Below are 24,274 nucleotides of genomic sequence, written 5' to 3'. Positions count from 1 at the left end.
ATGGTCAAAAAAATGGAGCCAAGGAAGTTCCGCACCAATATGCAAAAGAACTTCACAGTGAGGTGACGGAGCACTGGGACAGGCTGCCCAGGGAGGTTGTGGAGTCTCCTTCTCTGGAGATATTCAAGGCCCGTGGTGGACGCCTACCTGGGCAACCTGCTCTAGGGAACCTGCTTTGGCAGGGGGGTTGGACCCGATGATCTCTGGAGGTCCCTTCCAACCCCTACAATTCTGTGATTCTGTGATCAGAATACTAACACGATGGAAATTTGGGCATACATAATGAATCTGGTTCTTTCCTCAAAGGAAGCACCACAAATGTTTTACCTCATCGTAACTAACAATCAAAATAAAACAGCTGCCCATCGGTTACTGTACCACTGTTCCAAATAACTTATGGTTTTGGAGAGGCAGAACAGAATTGGGAGTTTCTCTAACATCCTAGCAGAAAGAAAACTGTGGTACTGAGTATTCAAACTGCAGCACTCATTTTTAACAGAAGTGGTGTTATTCTACTGCATCGGTTTAGTGCTCTCTAACAGAAAGAGCTGCCTCCCCCCCCTCCCCAGTTACCAGACTATTTAAGACCTTAAACCCACCACCCTGAAGTCAGCTCTGGCATTCACTTGCAGGCAGAACGATTCACTAAGCAAAAATGTAGACATACCATTTTAAAACTAAGAAAGGTAAGCAGAAGAGCTGGTGAGCATTGAGTAATGTGCATCTTTATTACAGCAACAACGCAAAAACCCCACAGTGAACAGCTATTGGCACGTTTTAAACCCTCTGGGAAGGGACAACTTCCAGTGATTTTACATTAGATCACCTATGAATATATTAGAAATCATTTTAGCTTGGGAATATACCTTGTAAAATTTTGATTAAGAAGCAAAACTAAACAGGAATCTTTCTTTTGCTCCAGGCCTTCATTTTAAGGAGGAAAGCACTTTGACTTACTACCACTTGGCTAGTTTGTTTCCTCTCTGAGCAATTTGTCATCCAGAAATACAGATTCACTGACTGATCTCACATGCTATATTTAAGGCAGAGTGCTGAACATTCAGAAATACAGGAGTCATTCTGTAATTTCAGAGCAGCTGTAATACCTTATCACCCTGTAAGAGGCTGCCAGAAGGGCTCCTGGCTAATGCCCATCGCCATTTGTCCAGAGGTGTCAGCTTGCTGACTGGGGCAGGGAAATCAGGGATTTGATTCAGATCTCATACACCTCTTATACTTCAGAGGCAATGATTTTGGATACGTGTTGACTCTAAATTTTTATGAAAAGGCTCCCAGTAGTGCATGGGAGTGGATGCTGTGTTATAGTCGAAACAAAAAGGGAAAGCAGATGTGAAAACTGTGCCCTTAAGCACCCCCAGTTTTTAGCGTTGAGGATTTCAGAGTTTTTCATTCTACGTGCAAATTAGGCGAGGAGATCAATAAATGTTTTCTGCATAAATGATTAAATGCTGTGTGGTATTGCTGGTATCACTGGGCATGCGTTCAAAAGACAACTTAGGCTCCAAAGAAGCAGTTATTTTTGACACTGTGGTCTGTCACGAGTGATTCTCTTAGTTAAGACTTTTTCATTTAATGTAAAACAGGAACAAGGAAAACTCCCCGTGATCTTTCCGAGCGCTGTGCTTCCAACCCCGCCCCTCCCGTGCTATTCGCCCACCGCCACCAAGTTTGCTATGGACGCCTTAAGGCGGCCCGGGGGCGGGGCCATCTGGCGGGGGCGTGGCCACACGAAGCCCCGCCCCCCGCATTCCAACGTGCCCGGGCCCTGAGGTAAACACAGCCGCGGCCCCGCCCCCCCGCGCCCGGCCTCCAGCAGCTTCCAGAAGGGCCCGGGCCCGACGCGCGCGTGCCCGCGGAGGGGGGGGGGGGCGGTGCCGTGCGGCGGGAGCGCGCGGCGCTTGTGGCGCAGGCGGAATTGGGGGCGGCGGGGCGGGGAGGGGCCGGGCGGGAGGACGGGGGGTGATGCCCGCGTTTATTTTTACCCCCGCCGCTCCCCGCTCCCCGCCCCGGCTCCGGCGGCGCCGCCTATAAAGCGGCGGGGCGGCGAGGATGCAGCTGTACAGCTCGGTCATCACCCACTACCCGCCGGGCGCCGCTCCCCCGGCCACCGCCGCGGCCGTCTTCAAGGTCTCGCTGCCGCCGGGACCTCCCTCCGCTGAGGCGGCCAAGAGCGGCGCCGCGGGGCCCGGCCCGGCCGCGGGGAGCCCCGCTAAGGACGGCTCCGTGCCCGGCGGGGGCACCACCGCCACCAGCGCCACGACGAGCAGCAGCGCCATGCCCGCCTTCTCCTCCTGCCTGCAGGTGATGCCGGCGGCCAGCCCCGCCGGCCCGCACTACAGCTCCTGCGCCCACATCGCCGTGGCCGCCCGCCGCCGCCGCCCGCTGGAGCGGATCGTGCCGGTGCGCGTCGTGCAGCGAGACGAGGCCCGCGGGGAGACGCTGCCGGCCCCGCCGCCGCCTCACGGCCGAGCCTGGCTGGAGGGCGTCCTGGAGGGCGTGCGGCAAGCCGGGGGGGACGCCGAGCCCCCGGCCCCCGCCGCCGCCATCCCGCGGCCCGCCGAGGAGCCCAGCAACCGCAGCCTGCGCCTCAGCGAGCACCGCCAGGCGCTGCAGGCCGCCGCCGGCGGGCCCCGCGGTGAGGGGCGGCCTGCTGGCCCTGAGGGAGAGGAGGAGGGGGAGGAGGAGGAGGAGGAGGAAGGCGGCCGTAGTGGCGGTGTGCCCCTCCGGGGGTTGTGCGGGCGTGCGGAGCGCAGCGAGAAGCTGGCGCTGTACCTGGCCGAGGTGGAGAAGCAGGACGGGTACCTGCGGCAGAAGGGCCGGTTCCGCTTCCACATCATCCCCGACGGGAACTGCCTGTACCGAGCCGTCTGCAAGGCGCTGTACGGCGACCAGCGGCTGCACGGCGAGCTCCGCGAGCAGACGGTGCACTACATCGCCGACCACCTGGACCACTTCAGCCCCATCATCGAGGGCGACGTGGGAGAGTTCCTCATCGCCGCCGCGCAGGACGGCGCCTGGGCCGGCTACCCGGAGCTGCTGGCCATGGGGCAGATGCTCAACGTGAACATCCACCTGACGACGGGCGGCCGGCCCGAGAGCCCCACCGTGTCCACCATGGTCCACTACCTGGGGCCCGAGGACCCGACGCGGCCCAGCATCTGGCTGAGCTGGCTCAGCAACGGGCACTACGATGCCGTGCTGGACCGCCTGTGCCCCAACCCGGAGTACGAGGCGTGGTGCAGACAGACTCAGGTGCAGCGCAGGCGGGACGAGGAGCTGGCCAAGTCCATGGCAGTGTCCCTGTCCAAGATGTACATCGAGCAGAATGCCTGCTCATGAGACCGCCAGGCCCGTGGGCTGACAGACTGACGAAAGGTGCGCTGGCTGTGATGGTGATGCCTTAATCCTTAACGAAGCAGCAGCACCCCAGACTGAGAAGAGCCGCAGATTGTGGGGGATAAATCCAAGCGTATTTGTAATATTCTGTTGTAAAAAAAAACACCTTAGCCTCGGATTATTTGCCAGCGGGTTCTCCGTGTATGTTTGTGTCTCCCCTCCCCACTGTTTCTCTATTTTCTATAAGAATGTATTTTTTGCACAATATTTTTAAACTGTTACCTCCATCTTCTACATCTCGTGTTAGTATCCGGCTTTGAGCTGTACAGCCAAAAACGTTTGTAAACGGTTTTTGTAGATAAGGCTTATGATGTAACAGCTATTTTTTGCTGTGTTTTTTTACCCATAAACCTTATATTTCTACCAAATGAAGTTGGTGTCAAACGACCCTCCCTAGCTGATGAAAGCATTGTGGGTGTTTCTTGCAAAACAATAGTTTCTCTAGAAGTGCAGCAAAGTCTGAAAAGATTACTTCTTAAAACAGTTGCTTTCTCTGCCTCCAGCAGAGAACAGGTCCTTTGAGCCGGTTGGAATGCAGCTGACATGAACAGTACAGGGAGCAATTGACTCTTCTGTATTTAATTACTGTTTTGAGTAAACTGGCCTCTTGTTGCCTGGTTGGCTTACCCTCTGCTCCATTTATGTTATTTATCTGTAATAACAGAACATTAACTTGCAATAGAATGTTGTGACTAGATAATAGCCTCCCGCTTCGGCAATAATTGCCTTGGCTGCACCTCAGTGTTTGTGTCTGGTTTCTGGGGTTATGGTGTCTTTTGTACAGGCCCTGCTTCTTTTTTGGCACTTGTATTGCACCAACAAATCATTATCTGATCACAACATTTTATTCATTTAACTTTATTTTCTAATCAAGAAATCAGGAGCGGTGTTCTGCATTAAAAAGTATTTAAATTGAGATTTGTATGGTTTGCTGGGTCAAACATTTAAATGTTTCCAATCTGAATTCTGTTTCTTCTACTTTCTGATTAACTTGTTAGATATATTTATTAAGTAATGCAGTTTGTACTTTTTTATTTTGTAATATATTGTGATTTTGGAATTTATACCGTATTTGTATAATAGGAGTATTCTCAGCTAAAATGGAATGAATAAAGAATATAATTTTACTTGTGCACCCTTTGCATTCCTTGTGTGGTGAAAATCTGCAAGCTGACTCCCAGTAACTTTTATGTAGTTTCTCTGTCCTAGTTTCCCCAGTTAATAGGCAGGAGGCAGGGATGTGATGCTTGACAAATGTGAACAACTGATAATTCTGGTGTCTGTGAATGTGTGAAAGAAATGCAAACATTCAATGATGAATGAATTATTTTGTGACTGTAAGAGATCTTAGCATTTATCTTTGCCAACGAGAAACATTTTTGTACGTTATGTCTTAGAAGAGGGGTTCCCAAATGTGGTACCTGCAGTGGTGATAACATGGGTTGTGATGAGCCAGCTCCCTGCTGGGCCCATGCAGACTTGCACTTGGACCTCTGTGGTTGAGGAACCTCTGTTCTGCAGCCATTCCCAGACGTTTTAGATTAGCCCTGTCACTATAGATACCTCTGTAACGCTTTTCTTGTTACTAGGATGGAAGTAATATAAGGAAATACAGCTTTTCCTTCCCTTACAAGAGTGAAATGCCTTGCAAGTTGTTAAACAGGACAGTGTGTATTTACAGCTATCTTTCCTCATCTCTAAAAATACTAGGTCATCCTTAAACAACAGGAGAGTACGGGCTTAAAATTAGGATTAAAGATGAACTAAGCAGCTGAAATGCTGCAGACTTATTTGAGCACACGTGTTCTGATAATGAGCTGCAGGGCTGATCGTGTGTATATTTGGAACTGTTTTATATGTTGCAAAGAGGAAATGTAATAAATTTCTATAATTTTCAAAACATTGAAGTGTTACACGCAGAGTATATTTCCCTCCCTCCCCCCCCCCCCCCCCTTTTTTTTAATACATGCAATCATGCACTTTAAAGGCCTAATGATGGTGGAAAAAGCAGTCTTGCTAGTCAGTTATTGCCTAGCTTGACTGAATCTCTGGAAAACTGGGTTCTGGGGTGAGAACAAGGCAAAGATGGGGACATGGGTGTCTTAATGAGAAGCAGAGATAGCTGATGAGGAAAACAGCTACTCAGGTGACGAAGCACAAAAATGCAAGCATCACTGTGTATCAGTGGTGTGTTAGATGTTAAAAACATTGCATCCAGACTGTTTAGGTTTTGGGTTGGTTGGCCAAAGTTGTCAACATCCCAAACTTATTTAAAGAAACTCATTTTCTTTTAGGTCTTTTAAAATTACCAGTTTCAGCTATATCATAAATCGAACGAACCTTAGAAACACTCATGGAGTAAGCTAAGCAAAGAAGGATCGGTATTGCCTGGTGTTCACTCTATGAGAAAAAAATTCTCTTAAACAAGCAACAATAAAGTAGCAGTAAAATGAACATCACAGAACTCTGGGATGAGTTCCCAGAGGCTTCCTTAGTAGTTCTGATGCCATTGCACGATTGAATGGCGTACGTATAACTTTAAGGAATTAAAAAATAAATAAATATTACTTGCTGAACTAATTTGCAAAGCTGTTAGGGATGTTCTGCTGAAGCATATAACAAGGTACTTTGTTTTGTGGCTCGCATTACATACTGTGTCAACTTTAAAAGGAAATGGAAACATGGCATGTTAGGTACTTAAGGCGTGTGGAAAGTGAAATTTTCTTTATAACACCGGTGTTTAAATTTCAGCTGAGACACTGAGTTCAGCTGCAAGCTAGTGGCATCTTGCCTGAGCAGCAGCATTTCACAGTGGCAGGGATCCTAGCTTGGACAAACATGTATTTGAACCTATTTGAAATAAACTTTACCAGCAAAAGCACAAGTAGATCCCTTACTGATGCCTGTTACTGATTCCAGTAACTAAGGAAGAACAAATGTTGCCCTTGCTTATAATTTCAGTACCCGATTATTTTAACCTTGGGTAATCACTTGTATAGCCCAGCTAATCCTTAGACCTGTCTGGGGACTTTGGTCAACATGCTCGTTATGGGCAATAAGTGAGAAGGAGAGCTTTGAGTGTTTAGTTCTGTGGTTGTCTAAGGGAGGTAGAAAATGGTCTAATTCTCAGCTGAGCGAATGCGGAGTCTGCTCCCATAGGCTCCACATCAACTTAAAACTTTGTGATGCTACCTTCTCCTATATTCCTAAAAAGAATTGGGAGCTAGATGACACGTCGAATACTTCATGTCAGGTGTTTCTTAGGTTGCAAGGCCATGTCATTTTGTCTATTAATGTGCAACGGGTATACTGTAATCCTTATGTGTCTTGATCAGGGGCTGGTACACAAAACAGGGTTTGTAAGAATGGGATCGGTTTGTATGTAAAATGAGCACATTCCAAAATGGAAGCGGAGAAGTGCGAGTGGAAAAGGAAAAATTTGTTCATTGTTCTCCATCTCAGTCAATGGTTTTCTTCTTGGAACGTTCAGCGGATGATTGTTCGTGCTTAGTAACTCAGTAGGATGTATAAAAGTTGCCTAATGCCAGCTACTGGGCTTAGCTCTTCTGTTGGACTTTGCTAGGACACTACATGTGTGAAAGATAAATCTGTTACATTCATGTCACTTGTAAATAAAGGTGTATTTCAGTACTCCTTGTATACGTACCATCTGCATCCAAATGTTTCTTCTGTCTACTTTTGCTCTTACTGTGCTGGAATTGGTTGATAGGATTCTTGAGGATAAAAATTTAATTTTTGTTTTGTGGTGTGCAAGAGTGCACATCTGAATCTGACCAGAAAATTACCATAGGTATCTTGTAACAGGGACAAGTACCTGGCATTAATTTTGCTTAAGATCAATATATTAATTTTGCTTGTATTTTTCATGCATAGTTAACAATTTATTGACATGATTAATAAGTATTTATAGGTAATTATAATGCAAAACAAAACAACCTCAGCTTTGATGTTAAAAGATTCTCCCATTTTTTGGTTGTATGGTTATATGAAAGTATGCAGCATGCAGAAAGGCTTTGAGTAATAGTTTGAAAGGACATGAGCTCTGTCAGATGCAATTCTGTAGTCATGATGACTTCTTTAAAGAAGCAGAAAAGTTTTAACTTTGACCTTTTTAGTAATATACAGGGTGATTTATAACATGTAGGTACGCATTTTAGTTTAAAGAAGTGGCTTTTGTATTTCATATTCAGTTTTATTTTATATTCTCTTTTTTGAAAGAAGTTTATAGTATTAATGCCATAAAAAAGCAGTAAGATATTTTCCTTGATGTATATTAATAATAATATACTTAATATATACTTATATATCTTTTCCAGATTTAGGATTTAAATTCTTTTTTTTTTTTTTTTTTTTTTTTTTATACAAGGAAGCCCATTCATGATGTTCAGACTATAAATTTACAGAATTAAAACACTGACAAGTTCCAGGTTTCAGGCTGCACGAGTGGTTATTATCCTGCCTCCTCATGTATTTATCCTCATTGCTGAACAAGATGAGGCTTCTCTGGAGAAAACGTTTGTGTGCAATCGTAGTAGCACGATGCGTGTACACAAATAGAGCTCATTTAAAATTTGGCATTTCCTCCATTTTTAGTGCCTATTTTTAAACCACTATGCTTTCAATGAGGATTTCATTTCCTAGAGGTTATAACGGGAGTTGTAGAAAATAGACAGTTGTGGCCTTCTTACAAGGCATGGTTGGTAGCGTTTGAACCTTCAGCACTGTAGCACAGTTTAGCTATGTAAAGAGTGGCATTTGCAGTACAGAATGATGAATTAGGAAGGGAGGGTAGCTGAGGGTGAAAGTCAGAGCTGGGAGCTGGTTGTGAAGGAGCACAGGTTGTCTCCTGTCCTTCACCTTCTGTGTTCACCCCTGTCCCAAGTGCTGGGAGATCCTGGCTCTCTGTGATGTGGGGTGGGTCTGGGCTGTCTTCTGTTGGCAGCACGCATCTGCCTCGTTGCCGCTGCTCCTTGGTGCTTAGCTACTAATTTCTTCTCCTGCCTAGCTTTTTGGGGCTGTGGATGAAAGAAGGGATGCAACATTGTATCTCAAAAAAAAAAATAAATAAATCAGAATTTCACAGACAAAGCCACAGCATTTTTGTTGCCTGTGAACTTTGGGTTGCTGCATACCAGTGAGTTAAAGCATGGGTCACTATCAAAATGGATTGCAAGAGCCAATATAATTTAAAAAATCAAATAAGGCACAACTTAGCAGCTTTTTGAGACAGCAAAAACATTTGAAATACCTTTTAAAAAAAATTATCCAAAATGTCATTATTTAGACTATATTCTTTTCACATGTGCGGGGTCCAGCATTATTCATGCACATAACTTCTGTTTTTTGCTGAACATAAAACTTCATTTTTTCAGCTATTCGACTAACTGACATCACTGAGCAAGAAAGCACATGTTTTCGTATCTCTGGCTAAAGTTTGGAACTTAGAGAGCTCTGTTACTTTAACCTAATATGGCTAAGAGCAATACTTTGGATGCTCTGCTCAAGTTTAGAAATAACATGATCTTTGGAACTCCAACAGAGCTTCTTTTGATATTTTTTTCAGAGAGAGCCAGTGATTAAAATGTACTCCTTTTGTAAATAAATAATACAATACATTTTCTATATCTCTGTTTTCCGTTCGACTTAGAGGTTGAGCTTTGACTAAGCAATTGACTAACTTGTTTATATGATTTGTTTGCCTTCCTGCCAAACTTCGGCTCCACCGGATTAGGTTGCTCTCAGAGACTGACCTTGCCTTTTGTAGCTTAAGGTAGGAGTGATGACAAAATTGATTGTCCCGATTACACACAATATTGCTCCTGCAAACCCTACCTGCAGTCTTTTCATTCCTTTTAATTTCATTTTCTATTGATTGATGATTTTTTACCCTTTTAAATTTGATCCCAGAAACTAGTTATGCTGTACAATAAAGCCTAATTAGATAAGATATTTGAGTGAGTTTAGGAGTTGACAGCTGTTTTGCTGCTTGCGTATAATTGGAGGGAAAGGTGGTTCCTGAAATGAAGCAATTGTGAAAGGGCTTGTTTTGCTCTGAAAGGTGGTTATGTCAGCTTGTGCAGCATTGTGACGGCTGATCTAAAAACTTCAATGCACTTGTGTTTATTATTTAGAAATAATCAATGTTAGCTCACAAGTTATGTTTTTACTAAACTGAGAATGGAAACACAAGAGACTAATATTGGTAGATTAAAAATGAAAATAATGTTCTGCTGTTAGGAGCCAGGAAGAAATGCTGTTGTTGTTGTTATTGTTTTTCATTTCCCATCATGTCTAGTATCCAGGGAAAAAAATCTTTAGCTTTAGGTAGTAAATATTTGTGCATATGGCTAGCATTCTTCCCAAACTGATAGGTTGAATACGTTTAGAATAAGACCTTTGACTTCAGATTTATACCCACAGAAGGGAACTTTCCTTGGCTAATTGACTATCTTTTGTGCTGTAGACCATATAGACCAACAAAGCTGCAACTTCATCTGGGACTTACACGAGAAGCAGTGCTACTGACAGCTGCTGAGAGCATACGCTCTGCAGAGAACTGGAAACTTCATCTCTTTTTTTTTTTTTTTTTTCTTTTTGGTATGCAGCTTATCTTGCCTATCAGGAAGTAAATATTTATGGATGCTTTCTCAATTAGGTAGCTGTCCTTTTGTATAAACTTACAACAACTCATGTGAATATGATTCATAGTAGATTTCCAATTTTCAGCTAGTGGTTCACAGCAGCTGCACCAAAGAGACCCTGTAACATATGAAATTGCCAGTAAATGGGAGGAAACCACAGGTATTTGATTGTGTGTTGACAGGATTTGTGTAGTTGTTTTCTCTCCTTGTAGAGGAGCTTGATATAGTTCTGTCCAGAGAAACAGACATGTTTCAGAATGGGGATATAGGCAAATCTGGGCACTGTTAGCTAAATGAATTAATATCTTAAAGGGAAATAGTCATTCTGGAAAGCTTCACATTATCACAGAGATATTAAAATTATCACTGTTGGGATAGCCTAAGATTCTAAGTGGTTCTTCCAACCACTTTATTTCCACAGTTTTTTTCAACAAAAAACAAAAGAATGTCATATTTTACAACAAAACTATGCATAAAATGACTGGACAGAATTGCAATAATTCTCTAACAGCCTTATTCTATGTGACAATGTCCCAGGTATTTTCCTGTTGTGTTTTCTTCCAAGAGTCCTTACAATTATAAGTTAAATGACAAATAACACATAGCAGTTATTAACACCTTTTAGTGTTAAAACGGTAAATAACACATAGCAGTTTTAACACTTTATCTTCGGCAGGCCTGTTGTGTGGTTAGTTAGGGTGGGAAGTGAGGGGGCAATATGATTCCTGAAGTGAGTAGCACTAGTTTGTCCATATATCAGCTTTCTCTGTCTAACAGTAACCACTCATTCTGCATTAACCAGTGCCCAAAAGTTCATTGATATGTAGTTTTATGTATGGGTCACAAAAGTCCCTGTAATTTCAATTAAGAAGCTCAGCAGAGATGCATGACCAGACCATAGCAACACCTAACTGATGCAGATTGTACACTGCGTTGAATATTATTTATATGTTCAAGCCTGAAGTTACAATATGCACCTGAAATACGCTTTGGTTGCATGTGAGGTCCACCACCAGCCAACTACAGCATGCAGCCGGGCAGCTGTGAATCCTGGATGGCCTTCCATTCCTTGGGGCTGACTTGACCCAGGTTCTCTCAGGCTGAGCTTCAGTCCCTGGGTCCTGTCAGGCATCTCAGCATCTCCTGGCTCAGCAGCTGCAATTTGGCTTCCTGGGGAACAAGTGGGGTCAGTGAGATCAGCGTGTCAAACCCACTCCTCGCATTCCCCTTTGAAACTCTAACGTCCGTGACATTATTTGGTGGGTGAATAGGTGCTTGTAACAGAGAACGTTGGACTTTTACTTGTTGTCTGGAAGCTTACGTGATTTATGGCACTAGACTCATCCTCAGGTGACAAAAGACAAATTGCTCCAGGTAGCTTGCATTTGAAAGAAACCAGGTCTTTCCAGGGACCGCTAATACAAGAGAAATTTTGGCAGTGGCAATCATTCTGCCAACCAGACCTTTAACCCGTGAGACCACGTAAGTAGATGCTCTACTTCAGTCGAGGGATTGAGTTAATCTCTGCTAAAACTTTTGGTGCTTCCTCAAACCTTTGTGCTTTATCTCAGTGCTCCCTGGATTGAGCTCTAGCCAGCCAGCAGCTATATCAAATCTGCAGTCACTCGATGTTGATAGAGGAGGTAGACACGAAGCAGGTGCTGTTACCGTGCAGAGAAACTCGTGCTCCAGTGTGTCTCATTGATCTTTCCACTGGTGTCTTATATCACCCCTGTCTAGGATGATGTGTGAGGAAAAAGGGTTTATATACCACAGAAACGTGGAATCAGTCTCTCTCAGAATTCCATTAAAATCTCTCAGATAAAAATCTTCAAATCTGCTCCAAGCCAGTTATACTTACTTTTTTTCCCCTACAGACTAAATATATCAGCAGTCCTTTCTAGCTAGCCATGGAGGCATTTTACAACCCTGAAAATGCCACAGATGTTTGATCACCTCGAGATCTTCAGTGGAATGAAATTTTTTTTTTTTTTTTACACCTAATTCAACCCTCGATTCAGATTTATATTCTGTTCAGATATTCGTTTCAGTCTATTTACTCCCACCATTATGTGTTTAATTCCCTCGTAAACTTTTATGTGTTTGTTCTCATTGTATAGAGAGAAAATGTTGGGTACTGTTTCCAGTGACAGTGAATACCATAAAAACTAGAAGGAAGGAGGAGAGAGGAATATCTTATGGTATGGAATGATACATGGATGCTTTAAGACAACAAAAAGCAAACAAGAAGTTACTGACATGGATATTTTAACTTTCAGTTTTTTGGTTTTTTTTCAAGTGAAGTTGTGTTATGAGGCCAGATCTTATGTATAGGTCCCTTTTCCATGCAGACAGCTGTAGTGATTGCAGATGAGAAGGAACAATTGTGTGAAAACACAATTTAAGAAAAAGACATAAAATTTCATATACACACCAGAAAGATTAGGAACAGATTTCTGTCCTCTCACTACGAAAAGGCTGGCTCTTGGGAAAAAATCTTTTGAGACTGGAAGCCTTCTCTAGAGAGCCTTTATTCTTTCTAAATGTTCCTTATACTGACAGTGCATGCTTACACAATTCCTAAACGCCATGAAGAGACAATCAGTGCTGTGTGAACAAAAATGAAAGCAAGGTGTCTATCTCTGAGATTCAAGTGTCACAAGTGAGGAAACCTTCATTTTTGAATGGCTTGACCTGTGGGTTTTACATGCCAGTTTTAATTTTACTTAAATTTACATGGCATAAAAATGTTTTTCTAACTTTTTTTGCAAAGCATTGCCTTTTTCCACCCAGAGTTTACATACGAATAGAAATCTTAGTTCTTGGGAGTCAAGTCATACAATCCCAGAATCATAGTTTGGTTTGGAAGGGACCTTAAAGCCCATCCAGACCCAACCCCCTGCCACGGGCAGGGACACCTCCCACCAGACCAGGTTGCCCAAGGCCCCATCCAGCCTGGCCTTGGACACTTCCTCGGATGGGACATCCACAGCTTCTCTGGGCAGCCTGTGCCAGTGCCTCACCACCCTCTGAGTAAAGAATTTCTTCCTTATATCTGATCTAAACCTACCCTCTTTCAATTTAATGCCATTGTTCCTTGTCCTATCAGTACACTCACTGACAAAATACAAGTCCAAAGTCCAAAATATATTCTAGAAATTTTACATCTGATAAGATTTGATTTATGTGTTGTTTTCAATTTCACAAAATTTATGGTGTAATACAAGCACACAGCTGGGACTCTATGAAAAGTAAGTTTCTAAAGAAGTATTAATTCCACCATTACAGCCTTTTAAAGTAAGTGTTTACGGCTGTGTTAAGGTTAATAAGCAGTAAGGGAATTCTCAACAGGAAATATTACATGAATAGGACGTTATACAATCTGATGTTTCTTATGTACTTTGTTGTAAGTTTTCAGCTTGGATTTGTTAGGGGAAGAAAAGAATTTGGAATGGAGCTTGTTTGGGCTCTTTGCTGCCGTACTGGTGGGGGGCTCGTCCCAGCAAAGCCCCATACCCAGTTCCCTTCCTGAAGGAGCAGTCTTTGTGGCTGCTTAGTGCAGATGTGCAGAGCCTGTTGACACGGACTCTTAAAGGAAATCTTTGAAGGGTGGAAAGTAATGGCCACGGCTGTGTGGAAAGTCAGCACCATTACCTGTACATTATTTGAAGTGTCATTTCCTGTCTTTTCTTCTCTCTGTGCTGCCCAGTGGGGTGAAGGATGAAAATTACTTAGTCTTAGTTTTGTGTGTCTGCAAAACCCGGTGCTGTGCAGGCACCCATCCAGCTCAGCAGGAAGGCAGCGCTGCAGGGGCAGCACGGTGCTCGCTGGGTGGAAGGAAGCAGGGGTTTGCTGAAGGAGGCGGCTGGGATCCTGAGCCACACGCAGGGCTGCTTTGTGGTCTCTCCCTGAGCACAGGGCACTCTGGCGGTGTTTGGTGCCAGCACCCAGGGGCACAGGTCATCTTTTGGGAGAGGGATTTAACCCCAGGAACTAGATTTCAAGGCATCCTTACGCAACAGTCTTACAATACCAAGCTGCAATGATTGCATGAGGAGTTTGTAGCCCCAGGAGAGTGTTGCAGGCGCTATGTTACAGACCTATAAAAATCCCATATATAACTAAATTGCTATTTAATAGGAAACAGTGGTGACTGTAAACAGGAAAATGGTATAACAGTTATAAATAACTCACTTCCCAGCAATTCTTTTGGAGGGAAAAGAGGGAATTAATTACACGACAGCAGCTCAAGTCAGGCCCCTAGCTAAAACAAATTAGCTGCTTTGCCAATCCTTGGGACTCAGAGGTCTGAACTGCCCCCACTAACAAACTGCTATGCTAGAGCTGCAGAGCTCAGAAGGTTGGCCCAGAATAACAAGGTGGTCTACAGTAACAATGCTGTGAAACACTGAAACTTGTGTTTTTTGTTTTGTTTGTTTTGTTTTGTTTTGTTTTGTTTTGTTTTCTGAAGGTTTAGGAGGAAGTTGCCTGTTCTTACATCGTGTGCAAGCTTTAAAGGTCAAAATTCAACTCCTGATGCACATGCAAAAAAGAGTTTCTTTGCTCTGGCTACTGGAGAAATATGGCTTTCACCCTCTGTTGTCCCAGACAGGGCTGTTTCTGTCCCACCAACATGTACTCCTATCACTGTCTCCTGCATCACCTTCAGCCCTGCTCTGACCCGCTCAGCCTATTCTTCTGCCAACCTATAGCCATGCTCATGCCCAAAGAGGGGTCACCAGCTATCCCCATGGACCACAGCCTGAAAGCAGATGAGTAAAGCAACCAAATAAGCAGAGTAGTTGATTAGACTGATAATGTGTTGGCTATTTCTGCCTATAATCACACAAGTCTGCCGGGCTGTGGTACCTGTTACCTCTTCACCCTTGGAAAACATGGTGTTTTGTGATGTCTGTATTATTTTACATTTTTTAAAAGTCATGTTAGCATATTCTTCTGCTTTTGGGACATCTTGTATTCTACATAGCACACTGTAAACCTGTCAACCCGGCTGGGAACTGTAAGTTAAAAAGCCTGAAATAGCACAGCTTTTCCCATAGCTTCACCAGTGAGCTGGCCTGTGGCTGTGACAAGCCATTTGCCTGCTCTTACTTAACTTCTGCACATCAGAGGAGCAAGCAACAACTTTATCACAGCATTAACGTGCCATGTACTACAGCTAACATGCTTTATAAACAGAAGAAAGTACAATGAGCTACTATGAGTCATGGCAGGTTTGGTACATGCACTTTATTTTTCCTATTTTTCTGTGCTTGTAAATTGCTAATTCATGATAGATGCAATTGAAACATTTGACATTTCTAGTTTTCTATTCTGTTAGGCTCCTTTTGCTGTTTTTCTTTAGGCTGTAACTCTTTTCTGGCAAAATTGCTTTGCATTTGATTGTGAGAAGGTAGCTGTGCATGTGACCATTTATATACTAAAATATAGCATTTACCCTAAAGATTTTAGTAAGAGAGAAAAATTGCATTTACTAGTAAAAATGTAAGTATTCACAGGTTGAAAAGAAAACTTACACAGCAGATCCAGCTATTAACTGTTCTGCTATAAGCAGTCTTTATAAAAGGCAACAGAAGTATCTTATGTTCAAATATATAAAAATTAAAAACCCCTAATGAGCATAATGTTGCAATGATAGTCTCTCATTTGAACAGAATGATGTCTCAGATACAATTAGCATCTTTAAAAGTAAGTACTTTCGTATAGTTATCATTAAAACCTCATTTCTTTCAGTGAAGTTCACAATGTTCAAAAAAAAACAGAGACTTGCTACACTTTTATTTGTATGTATTTTGGCCAAGGTAGAACACCATGCCAGCTCTTTTATTAATAATAACTTGTAAAATAAGTTTCCTCCTCTCAGGCTATTTCATATCACTAATTTGTTTTCATTTGCTGTATAAAAGATTTCATCTCTATCTCAAACAAAATCAGGGATAGAAACGTTCCCCAAGCTTTTTGTCCCTAAACATGAGTTGTTTATTGTAGTATCTCTTCACTGCCTTTAGAAAACATAAGGAGATTAAAAACCTCAGTATGTTATATTACAGTGACAGATGAGATTGAAGCTTTTTTTACCTTGCATAAGTGGATAAACAATTCTGCAGGAAAATAGCATTATCATCATATGTTATTCTCTCAAGCAGTATGTGCATAAATAATCTTCAAAAGAAATGCCTTTAAAAATAGAAAGGGAGAAGTGAGATTTGCCGAATACCTTTGGGTTTCAGTTCTACCAGAACAGATATATATTGAGATAATGCGATACCCTACTATTTCAACCCTGCAGAAAAATTGGTCCCGTGTAAATAAGTATCACGCATGTGGCCACATATTGCTGCAATAATAATTCGTGATTACTTACCCAGTGTTCAGAACTCCTGATACTCTCAGTGCTGAACCTGTAAATAAGTGAATCAGACACCTGAATAATGGGAATAAGAATAACAGTTATGCTGTTCGTGATGTTTCTCCTGTGTCATTACTCTTTGCAGTTTCTCACCGGTTTTAGTTGAACAGAAGTCTTGCTCGGGTTTAAAAGTCAATGTGAGCTAAATGTGCTTTTGGCTAACCTTCAGCATTACCTTCCTTCTTCATTGCTTTTGGTTAGCATGCCAGAAAAGTTCATCAATCTTGAAAAGAGACACCATCTTAATTTGTTACATATGTCACTACAAACAGATGCTTATGATGGGGGAATTCAGTAGCTTCTTAAAGAGATCAACAGATTACATTACAGTTTGAAGGGAGCATTACTAGAAGATTAGAAGCCTCTTTTAATGACTGAGATTAAAAGCACTGAAAATCTAAGCTGTTACATTGCTCGATTTGCAAAGATAGGCATGTGGGTGTGCGCTTTCTAACCTTATGAATAGATGTGGTTTTGGCTGATGTGGAAGGCCAGAACTGGTGCCAGAATTCCTAAACATACCCAGAACACCTATTGTAAACATACCGTGAGCACCTACTCTAGTTGTTAGAGAAGAGGATAATCAAAGCTTACCTTTATAGTGCATTGGGGAAAAAAAGCTGATGTGGTGAACTATTATTCTTAGGTACAATGTTTATTTCAACAAAAAATGGAATATGCATGGAAAATGTTTCTGAAGTTATTTTCAATTGCATTTTAATTTAATAATTCAATAGACTTTTACTTAACAGTGTGCTGTTAGTGCCATATGTATATAGTGATTCTTAAAAGCCAGGAGTTTGCTAAAAGCTATACGAGAGTGTGCGAGTGTGCGTCTACTTGTAAAGTAATGTTTTTAAACTTTTCATATATATAATTACGACCAAGCAACTGCATTCCTCTAATGATGTATAACTGGATGGATAATGGCTATCATTGTAGCACTGCATGCAAAATAATTACTTTAGTCCTCTAAAACAGCAAGCACTTGGAACAAATCTAACACATTCGCATTATACAGCTGGGCCCTTGGACCCAAGTGGGTGGTATCTGAGTTCAACATTTTAAATACTCAGTTCTACAGTCTAAAAAAAGTTTTCACCCAGTAACAATGATCACCTAAAATGCTTGTATTTGTCAGAGCTCTGGTTTTGTTACAAAACTATGCCCCTAACTGTTGTACACTCTTGGTAGCCTGGAACCAGTTCAGAAAATAACTTGAGGGTTATAGACTATCAAAAATAAATTCTTTTCAGATATTTTTCCAGTCTTTCCAGGGACTGCCCTTCATCTTTGAATAACCCTGTATTACTTAACTCACTGTTAGAAAAAATAAATACCTTCACTGAAGGAATCCAGTCTGACTGTGCCTCAATTGGGGAAAAAAAAAAAAAAAAGTAGATAATCGCCACAGCTGTAACAGCCCAGATCCTACTTCTGCATTTTGCAGAACAATATAGGAGTCACTGTGCTGGTTCACATTGAGGGGTCAGGAGTGCCTGGTATTTTTTCTCTCCTGTAGTAGCTACAAGCAGTTGCCTGGAGGGAAGACTCAGAACAGGCTCAGCACATGGGATATTCTCTGCTAAATTTTTCCTGACTCATGACTCTTTTGCAAAAGGGAATTATCTGTTGGGGTTGGTCTCTTTAGTTACTCCTTCTCCTGCAAGCATTCCCCAAGTAATGGGGACAAACCCAGTCTCCCCTGAGCTCCCTTGCTTCTACAACTTTGGCCATGCATGGCATCTTTTGAATGCCTTACACCTCAACCCATGCTCCACATGTCCTCTAGAACACTGCAAGGGTAAAGCTGAACAGCTCCGGCACCCAGACCTGGCGGTGGTGACAGAAAGCAGCCTCAGGCCTGGGCAAGAAAATGCCTTAAAAAGACGAAGCTGAACCTTCTGAAGAGGAACTAAAACTGTCAATGTCAATAGAGAAACAGGCTTACCTTCAAATCCACAAGCAATAAATGATGTCTCGCTCCTGTTTTCCTCCAGGAGATAAATATCTTACCATGTTGTTTTGCTGCTAGTCTGTCCTAGAGACTCCAGTTATCTTTTCTCTCAGATCACAGAATTGTAGAATCATAGAATGGTTTGGACTGGAAGGGATCTTAAAGATTACCCAGTTTCAACCCCACCAGACCAGGTTGCCCAAGGATGGCCTTGAACAGTTCCAGGGATGGGGCATCCACAGCTTCTCTGGGCAACCTGTTCCTGTGCCTCACCACCCTCCAAGTGAAGAATTTCTTCCTAATATCTAATCTAAACCTACCCATTTCTAGTTTAAAACCGTTACCCTCAGATGCTCAAACTCAGCATGCCTAACTAAACTCAGAGGAATTGCTTCAGCTTGTGTTTGTCTTTGGAGTTTGTTGCTCTGTTTGGGAGCTGAAGAAAGGCCTGCAAGCTTTTCCCCTTCTATATCAGTTGGTCTATAGAAGATCTTTCTCTTCCCTCAAACCCTTCCTTTCTCATGCCCTTGGACATCGATGATGGTAAAAACCATTGTCAAAACAACCAACCAATCAACCAACCAACCCAAAATGGCTCTGAAAGGAATGGCATCATTTAAATGACTGCTCTTTCCTTGTTTCATTTTTAGATTGTATTTAGTGTCAGTAACAAAGACTTAAGCTTTACTAGCACTGAATCCCAAGTGCAGCGGAAGTCAAGGCTACGAGGTTAGGATAATTGGGTAAGTAGGCCAATAAGTAATTATGATAAGAAGGTTAGAATAATTAGTAGCAGCAATAAATGGCTAGAGTTATCCTACTTGAGTTCTTTGTTCTACATTTTGTCAGTGATCATTTTCTTAAAACTAGTTGCCAGAAGCAGCAGTAGATTGTTAAACACTCTTACACTCATAGAAGTGAAAATTAAATGATAGCAATGAGGAACAATGGTGATGTTTGATGTGAAAAGGATAATGTAACTGGTGGTAGTAAAGTGGAATATTTTACATTGAGTGTTACTCATTTACTGAGTACTTTCAGACCAAAACAGAAGTTAATTCAAATAGAAATATAAGAAAGGTTTAACCAGTGACACATTCGAAGTCAAACAGGACCTGCAGCTGATGTGACTAAAGGGTGGCACATGGTTAAGATTTTGGTGCATCTATGAGTAGTTTTTGCACACAGACTGTGTTCAGCACTAGAGAGGTGAAATTCCTCATGAAATGTAGAGCTCTGCTTTATTCCAATCTCTTTTCTTCTATGATTACTAGGGTTTATGTCCATTGCACCTAGGCTTTTAATTTTTGCTCCTCTTAGTATTGGAAGTCTGGAGGACTTTGGGCCTAGGCCAGCATATGTGAAGCAGACTATCTACTTCCAAATAAGATGCAAGTCAAATCATTCATGGGCTAATAATTCTTCTGTCTCAAAGTGCAAAGTTGTTCTTCAGTAACTGTCCCTGTTGTCTTGTAGAGCATGTGAGTGCAAAGAACCACGGACACGTGTTGAAAGACAAATGATGACTATGCAAAGAAAGATACAGCTTTGCCATGAAGTTGCCCAGATGAAATGCCAAGGGAAATCTTCAGAGAACACATCACTGCTGCATATTCTGCTTTCTTGCTATTGCTGGAGTTTTACTCTTCTGTTCACACTATGCTAGAAATAAGCCAGAAGCAAAGACTCCTGTCTGAAAAACCTACAGGTTAAATAATCAGCCTCATAGCCTGGTCACAGTATGCCACTTTTTGGTTTTATCTGTGTTAGTAGTAGTTACTGGGCAAGGATTATACTCTAACATTTTCTTAAAAGGTCAGGAAGAAAGTGATCAGTGACTATTGCTGCATACATGATGTCTTTCTGAAAAGTTTATTGTAGCAAAGCTCTAACAACAGTTGACCTGCAGTGGGGAGGAAAGGACCACAGGAGAAAATATGATTATAACTTGTCCCTGAGCATCTTCTGCAGTGCCCACTCCAAGTAATGCTGGAGAAGGGATGTGTATCGCTGTCCTCCATGACTCCACAGGGGCTGTGTCCAGGCTCTGCTGTACAAATCTGCTCTGGACACTTCCAAAAGCATCTCAAAGTGGTCAGGCAAAGACCCCTTAAGCAAGTGCACAGGTGATCTTTTGGAAACAAAATAATCAACTCCACAGACAGATCTACACGTAAAGTTTGCAGTTTGCCTGTGGCCTGGAAGAGGAACTCTGAAATTACTCTTGCTGAAAGGCTACATCAGTGACAAAATCATCATGTGGAGTTTGAATTCTTCATGCTTTGCTTTTTGGTCACATGTGATAGTCAAGACTTAGGAAAGTTCACTTCTTCCTAACATATTCTTAATCCTGTTGGTTTAGAAGACTTCCTTCTTTCTGTACCACATTACACAAGAATATATTACTCTGTAGATGCTCAGAGCATGCCGATTGATAAGTTGAAGCTTTAAAGAATGGAGTGGGTCAATATCTGCTGTTTTTTATGGATTTTCTGCTGGGGCTGGATAATCCACCCCTGTTCCTGTTGCATTACTTGGGCTGCAGGGGCTCCTCTGATTTTGAACCTCCCTTTTCCAAAACCATTTTGTTACAAAAGGCTACATTCCTACATGTAGTTTCATTAGCCTTCAGTGGCAAGAGAAATTCTGGAGAAGTCCCAGAAAAGAGAAACAGGAAAACACAGTCACTATCCTTCCTGGAGGAAAATGAAGGGAAAAAGAGTATCCTAAATGTTGATAGTACTTTTTCGAAAGGAGGATGACGTGGGATTTTCTTATAACATAAATATCATTGGGCTTTAACCTCACAGTTATGCATATGCTGATTTGATTTCAGTTAAGGATATATAGAATATAGAACAGAAACTGTGGGATTTATCCAGTTCTCAGAAGGGTAGTATCTCTAGAAAGAAATTATTCAAACCACTGTTCTTTCTGGATTTCTTCTACTTTGCAAGTGTATCTTTCTATTTGAGAAGAAAAATGCAAATTCTACAGGGACTTCAGATCTACCAGAGAAGATGCAGGCTTGATCTGAATGGTGGATGTCTACATGGGAACAGTTTTCCATAATTTCAGTTTAGCCAAGGTCCATCAAGACCTACAGGGATGTATAGGTGTATGACTAGACATGACCTCAAATACATCAGAGTTTACATGCCTATAAATACCAGGTACAGTACTAATGTATAGGAGATCCTAACACAGATTGTGATAAGCACTGTGTAAACAAGTAACAAAGCCAGTCTGTGCTTCAGAGAGCTTGCACAAATGAAAAACAAGTTGTAGCAGATGAGTGAAGTAACCCAAATGATTTTTCTGTGTTCTGAAAAGATCAGAATAATGAAATTAATAGTTTAGTCAGAGTACCAGCCTAATGCTTGGGGATACACTTTGTAGTTGATGTTGTGGCAACCACTCTTTTGAAAACAAAGCCTGTAAGTAATAAGTATCCTAAGACATTTATCTGGTACAAATGCATCCATGCATGCACATATATATATATATGCATGCACACTCAGTTGCTTAGCATAGGTCAAAATACATTGTTGACAGTAATTACAGGTTCAGAAATAACATTAAATTTCTTTAACTTAATAAAACCATAAACATAATGAAATACAAGCTTTAAAAGATCTTTCTTTTATCCAGACCTGGTGTTTTTCTGAAGTTTTGTCTTTAAAATTCTTCATTATCTGCTGCTTTGTCATGAATTAAAATGTATCCTGCATGACTACTAAAGAGTGATTCACTTGAATTTTTCATACCCTGTGGAGTACAAAGGATTTAGCACTGAAATGTATTTTACCCAGCTAACCATTATCTCTGAGGTTCAGCAAGAAGATTGTGGTTTTCCAGCATGGATTGTAAGTTTGCAACACAAACCTGAATTGTGCACACAAAAGGTTTCTTGGGGCCTGTTTTCTCTGTGCTGTCTTTGCTTCAAAAGTTGAGGTTGGGGCCCTTGGCTTTTGTGCTGAAAGACTGGAACTTTCTGAGCTAAAAAATAACAGTTTATTCTCCCTTTACAATTAAAAAAAAAAGGAAAAAAAAAAAAAAAGACCAGGAATGCTTAATAAAATTATATGTGTTAAATGTTGTCATTTCTTTATATAAAAAAAACAGGAAACATGGTGGTCATCCTATAGAGGCTGGAAGAGGTTTCCTAGATTATTTGAGACTGCTTGGGAAGTAAGGTAGGGTAAGGTATTTCATAAACATAAGTACTGATGCTATTGCTTGGACAAACTCTGTTTCTTACCAGGTGGCTCTGCATATCACTATGGAAATAAGTTGCTATAGTGGGAGTCTTGTTTACTCTTTGGATGATTCTTCTCTCTGTGACTTGTAATTGCTAAGTGGTGGGATGCTTCACTCTAGCACAGGAGAAGCACACAGGGCAAATGAACAACGACGGTAGGCAGACCAATTCAGTCTGTAATATTTTCATCTTGCAAAAGGCATGTTTGAAGTCAGTATTTCCATGGTAGAATGGAAGCAAAGTAACATGATTTAAGATATGAGATTTCCTAAACTGAGGAAAAAATGGACAGGGTTTTGATCTTCTTAGCATTATGTAAGAAAACTGATTCTAGTATCTCGCTTAGCTTTATGGGAAAACTAACATGGATTCTGATCCTGATAAAAGAAGAAAAGGATCAGATTACTAGAACAGTAACTAAAGATAAACTACATAATGGTAAATAACTTATGCTTATTTTGAAATAAATATTTTTGTGTTGCTTCTGGGGGGCATTTATTTAAAAACTGCTGGCACAGAATGGGATGAGATGAATGTAATGTGGCATACTAATTAAAGGATAAGATGACGATGATGATGTAATTGTTAATGTTAAAAGTTACTGTGAAATTTAAACTCAAGCATTCAGAACAGAGAAATGACACCTAGCACTGTAATTCTTTCCTAATGTCATGTAACGTCAGTCTTGTTTTAAACTTAAGCCTGACCCTGCTGACTCTGCCAGTACAGTCAATACTTCTAACCATGTTACCAATACACATTCTGGGGGTTCAAAGTCATTATCGTGGCTTTGAAAAGTTTAGGCTATGTCTGTATGTATTTTAAATTCTTCTTTGGGTGATTCTTCCCACATACACAGATGAGGTTCCTGTATTTCAATGGAGGAAGATATGTTTCAGTATTGTATGGATAGTTATTAGAAAATTAAACCTTGAGAAAAAAAATGGAAGTAAAAATTCCTCAGGGAAAGACAGTAAAATTGCCGGTATGTAAGATAGGAAGTCATTTGTCACTTGGAGAAATCCAGTACCGGTGACTGAGTGGAGGCAATTAATAGGCGTCTAGGCAGCAGGATGCATATGCATCTACAGGAGAAGGAGTTGACTCCAGCTGCATGTGGATTGCAAACGTGAAATACAGACAGTTTGTTGAACAGAAGCAAAACATTGACATCAAGCATATGTGGGAATTCATGCAAATGATAAATTTTTTATTTTATTTTATTTTTTTTTTTGCCTTTGGATCTTGGAAGTTCTACTCTAAGACAAAGACCATGCTATTTTGCATTCAGCAGAAGTAAGCTGGTGCAGTACAATTATGCTTAACAAAGGTTGCAATCAGTTGTTGACAGGGGTAGGTTGCAAACTGGAATCCCTTTTGGCTTGGTGACACTGGTAGTCCTGCAGCCCATCATCAACTTCCTATCACTAACCTATACTGAAAACAGAGCATCCTCTAGCTGTTGGCTAGCTGTCCCATGCCCTCTTGTTGCCACCCCATTCATGTTTTCCTTTCCTTTCCCATCCATTTTGAGCATACTCTGAGAT

General features: G+C 41.6%; 1 protein-coding gene across 1 annotated transcript; it reads left to right on the top strand.

Annotated features, from left to right (window-relative positions):
• The first annotated feature begins 1,925 nt into the window (after positions 1-1,925).
• On the top strand, positions 1,926-4,550 carry OTUD1 (OTU deubiquitinase 1). The gene has a single exon (XM_013171769.3). It carries the CDS (start codon positions 2,071-2,073, stop codon positions 3,358-3,360), a length of 1,290 nt encoding a protein of 429 aa, XP_013027223.3. The 5' UTR covers positions 1,926-2,070; the 3' UTR covers positions 3,361-4,550.
• The last annotated feature ends 19,724 nt before the right edge of the window (positions 4,551-24,274 follow it).

The sequence above is a fragment of the Anser cygnoides genome, chromosome 2 (genome assembly GCF_040182565.1).
Source record: "Anser cygnoides isolate HZ-2024a breed goose chromosome 2, Taihu_goose_T2T_genome, whole genome shotgun sequence".
NCBI lineage: Eukaryota > Metazoa > Chordata > Aves > Anseriformes > Anatidae > Anser > Anser cygnoides.
The sequence above is the reverse complement of the archived record's forward strand: the minus strand, read 5'-3'. Positions and strand labels throughout refer to the sequence as shown.

Bases quoted from the DNA above. Each gene is read 5' to 3' on its own strand.
- OTUD1 (XM_013171769.3), top strand. From the start codon at position 2,071: ATGCAGCTGTACAGCTCGGTCATCACCCACTACCCGCCGGGCGCCGCT.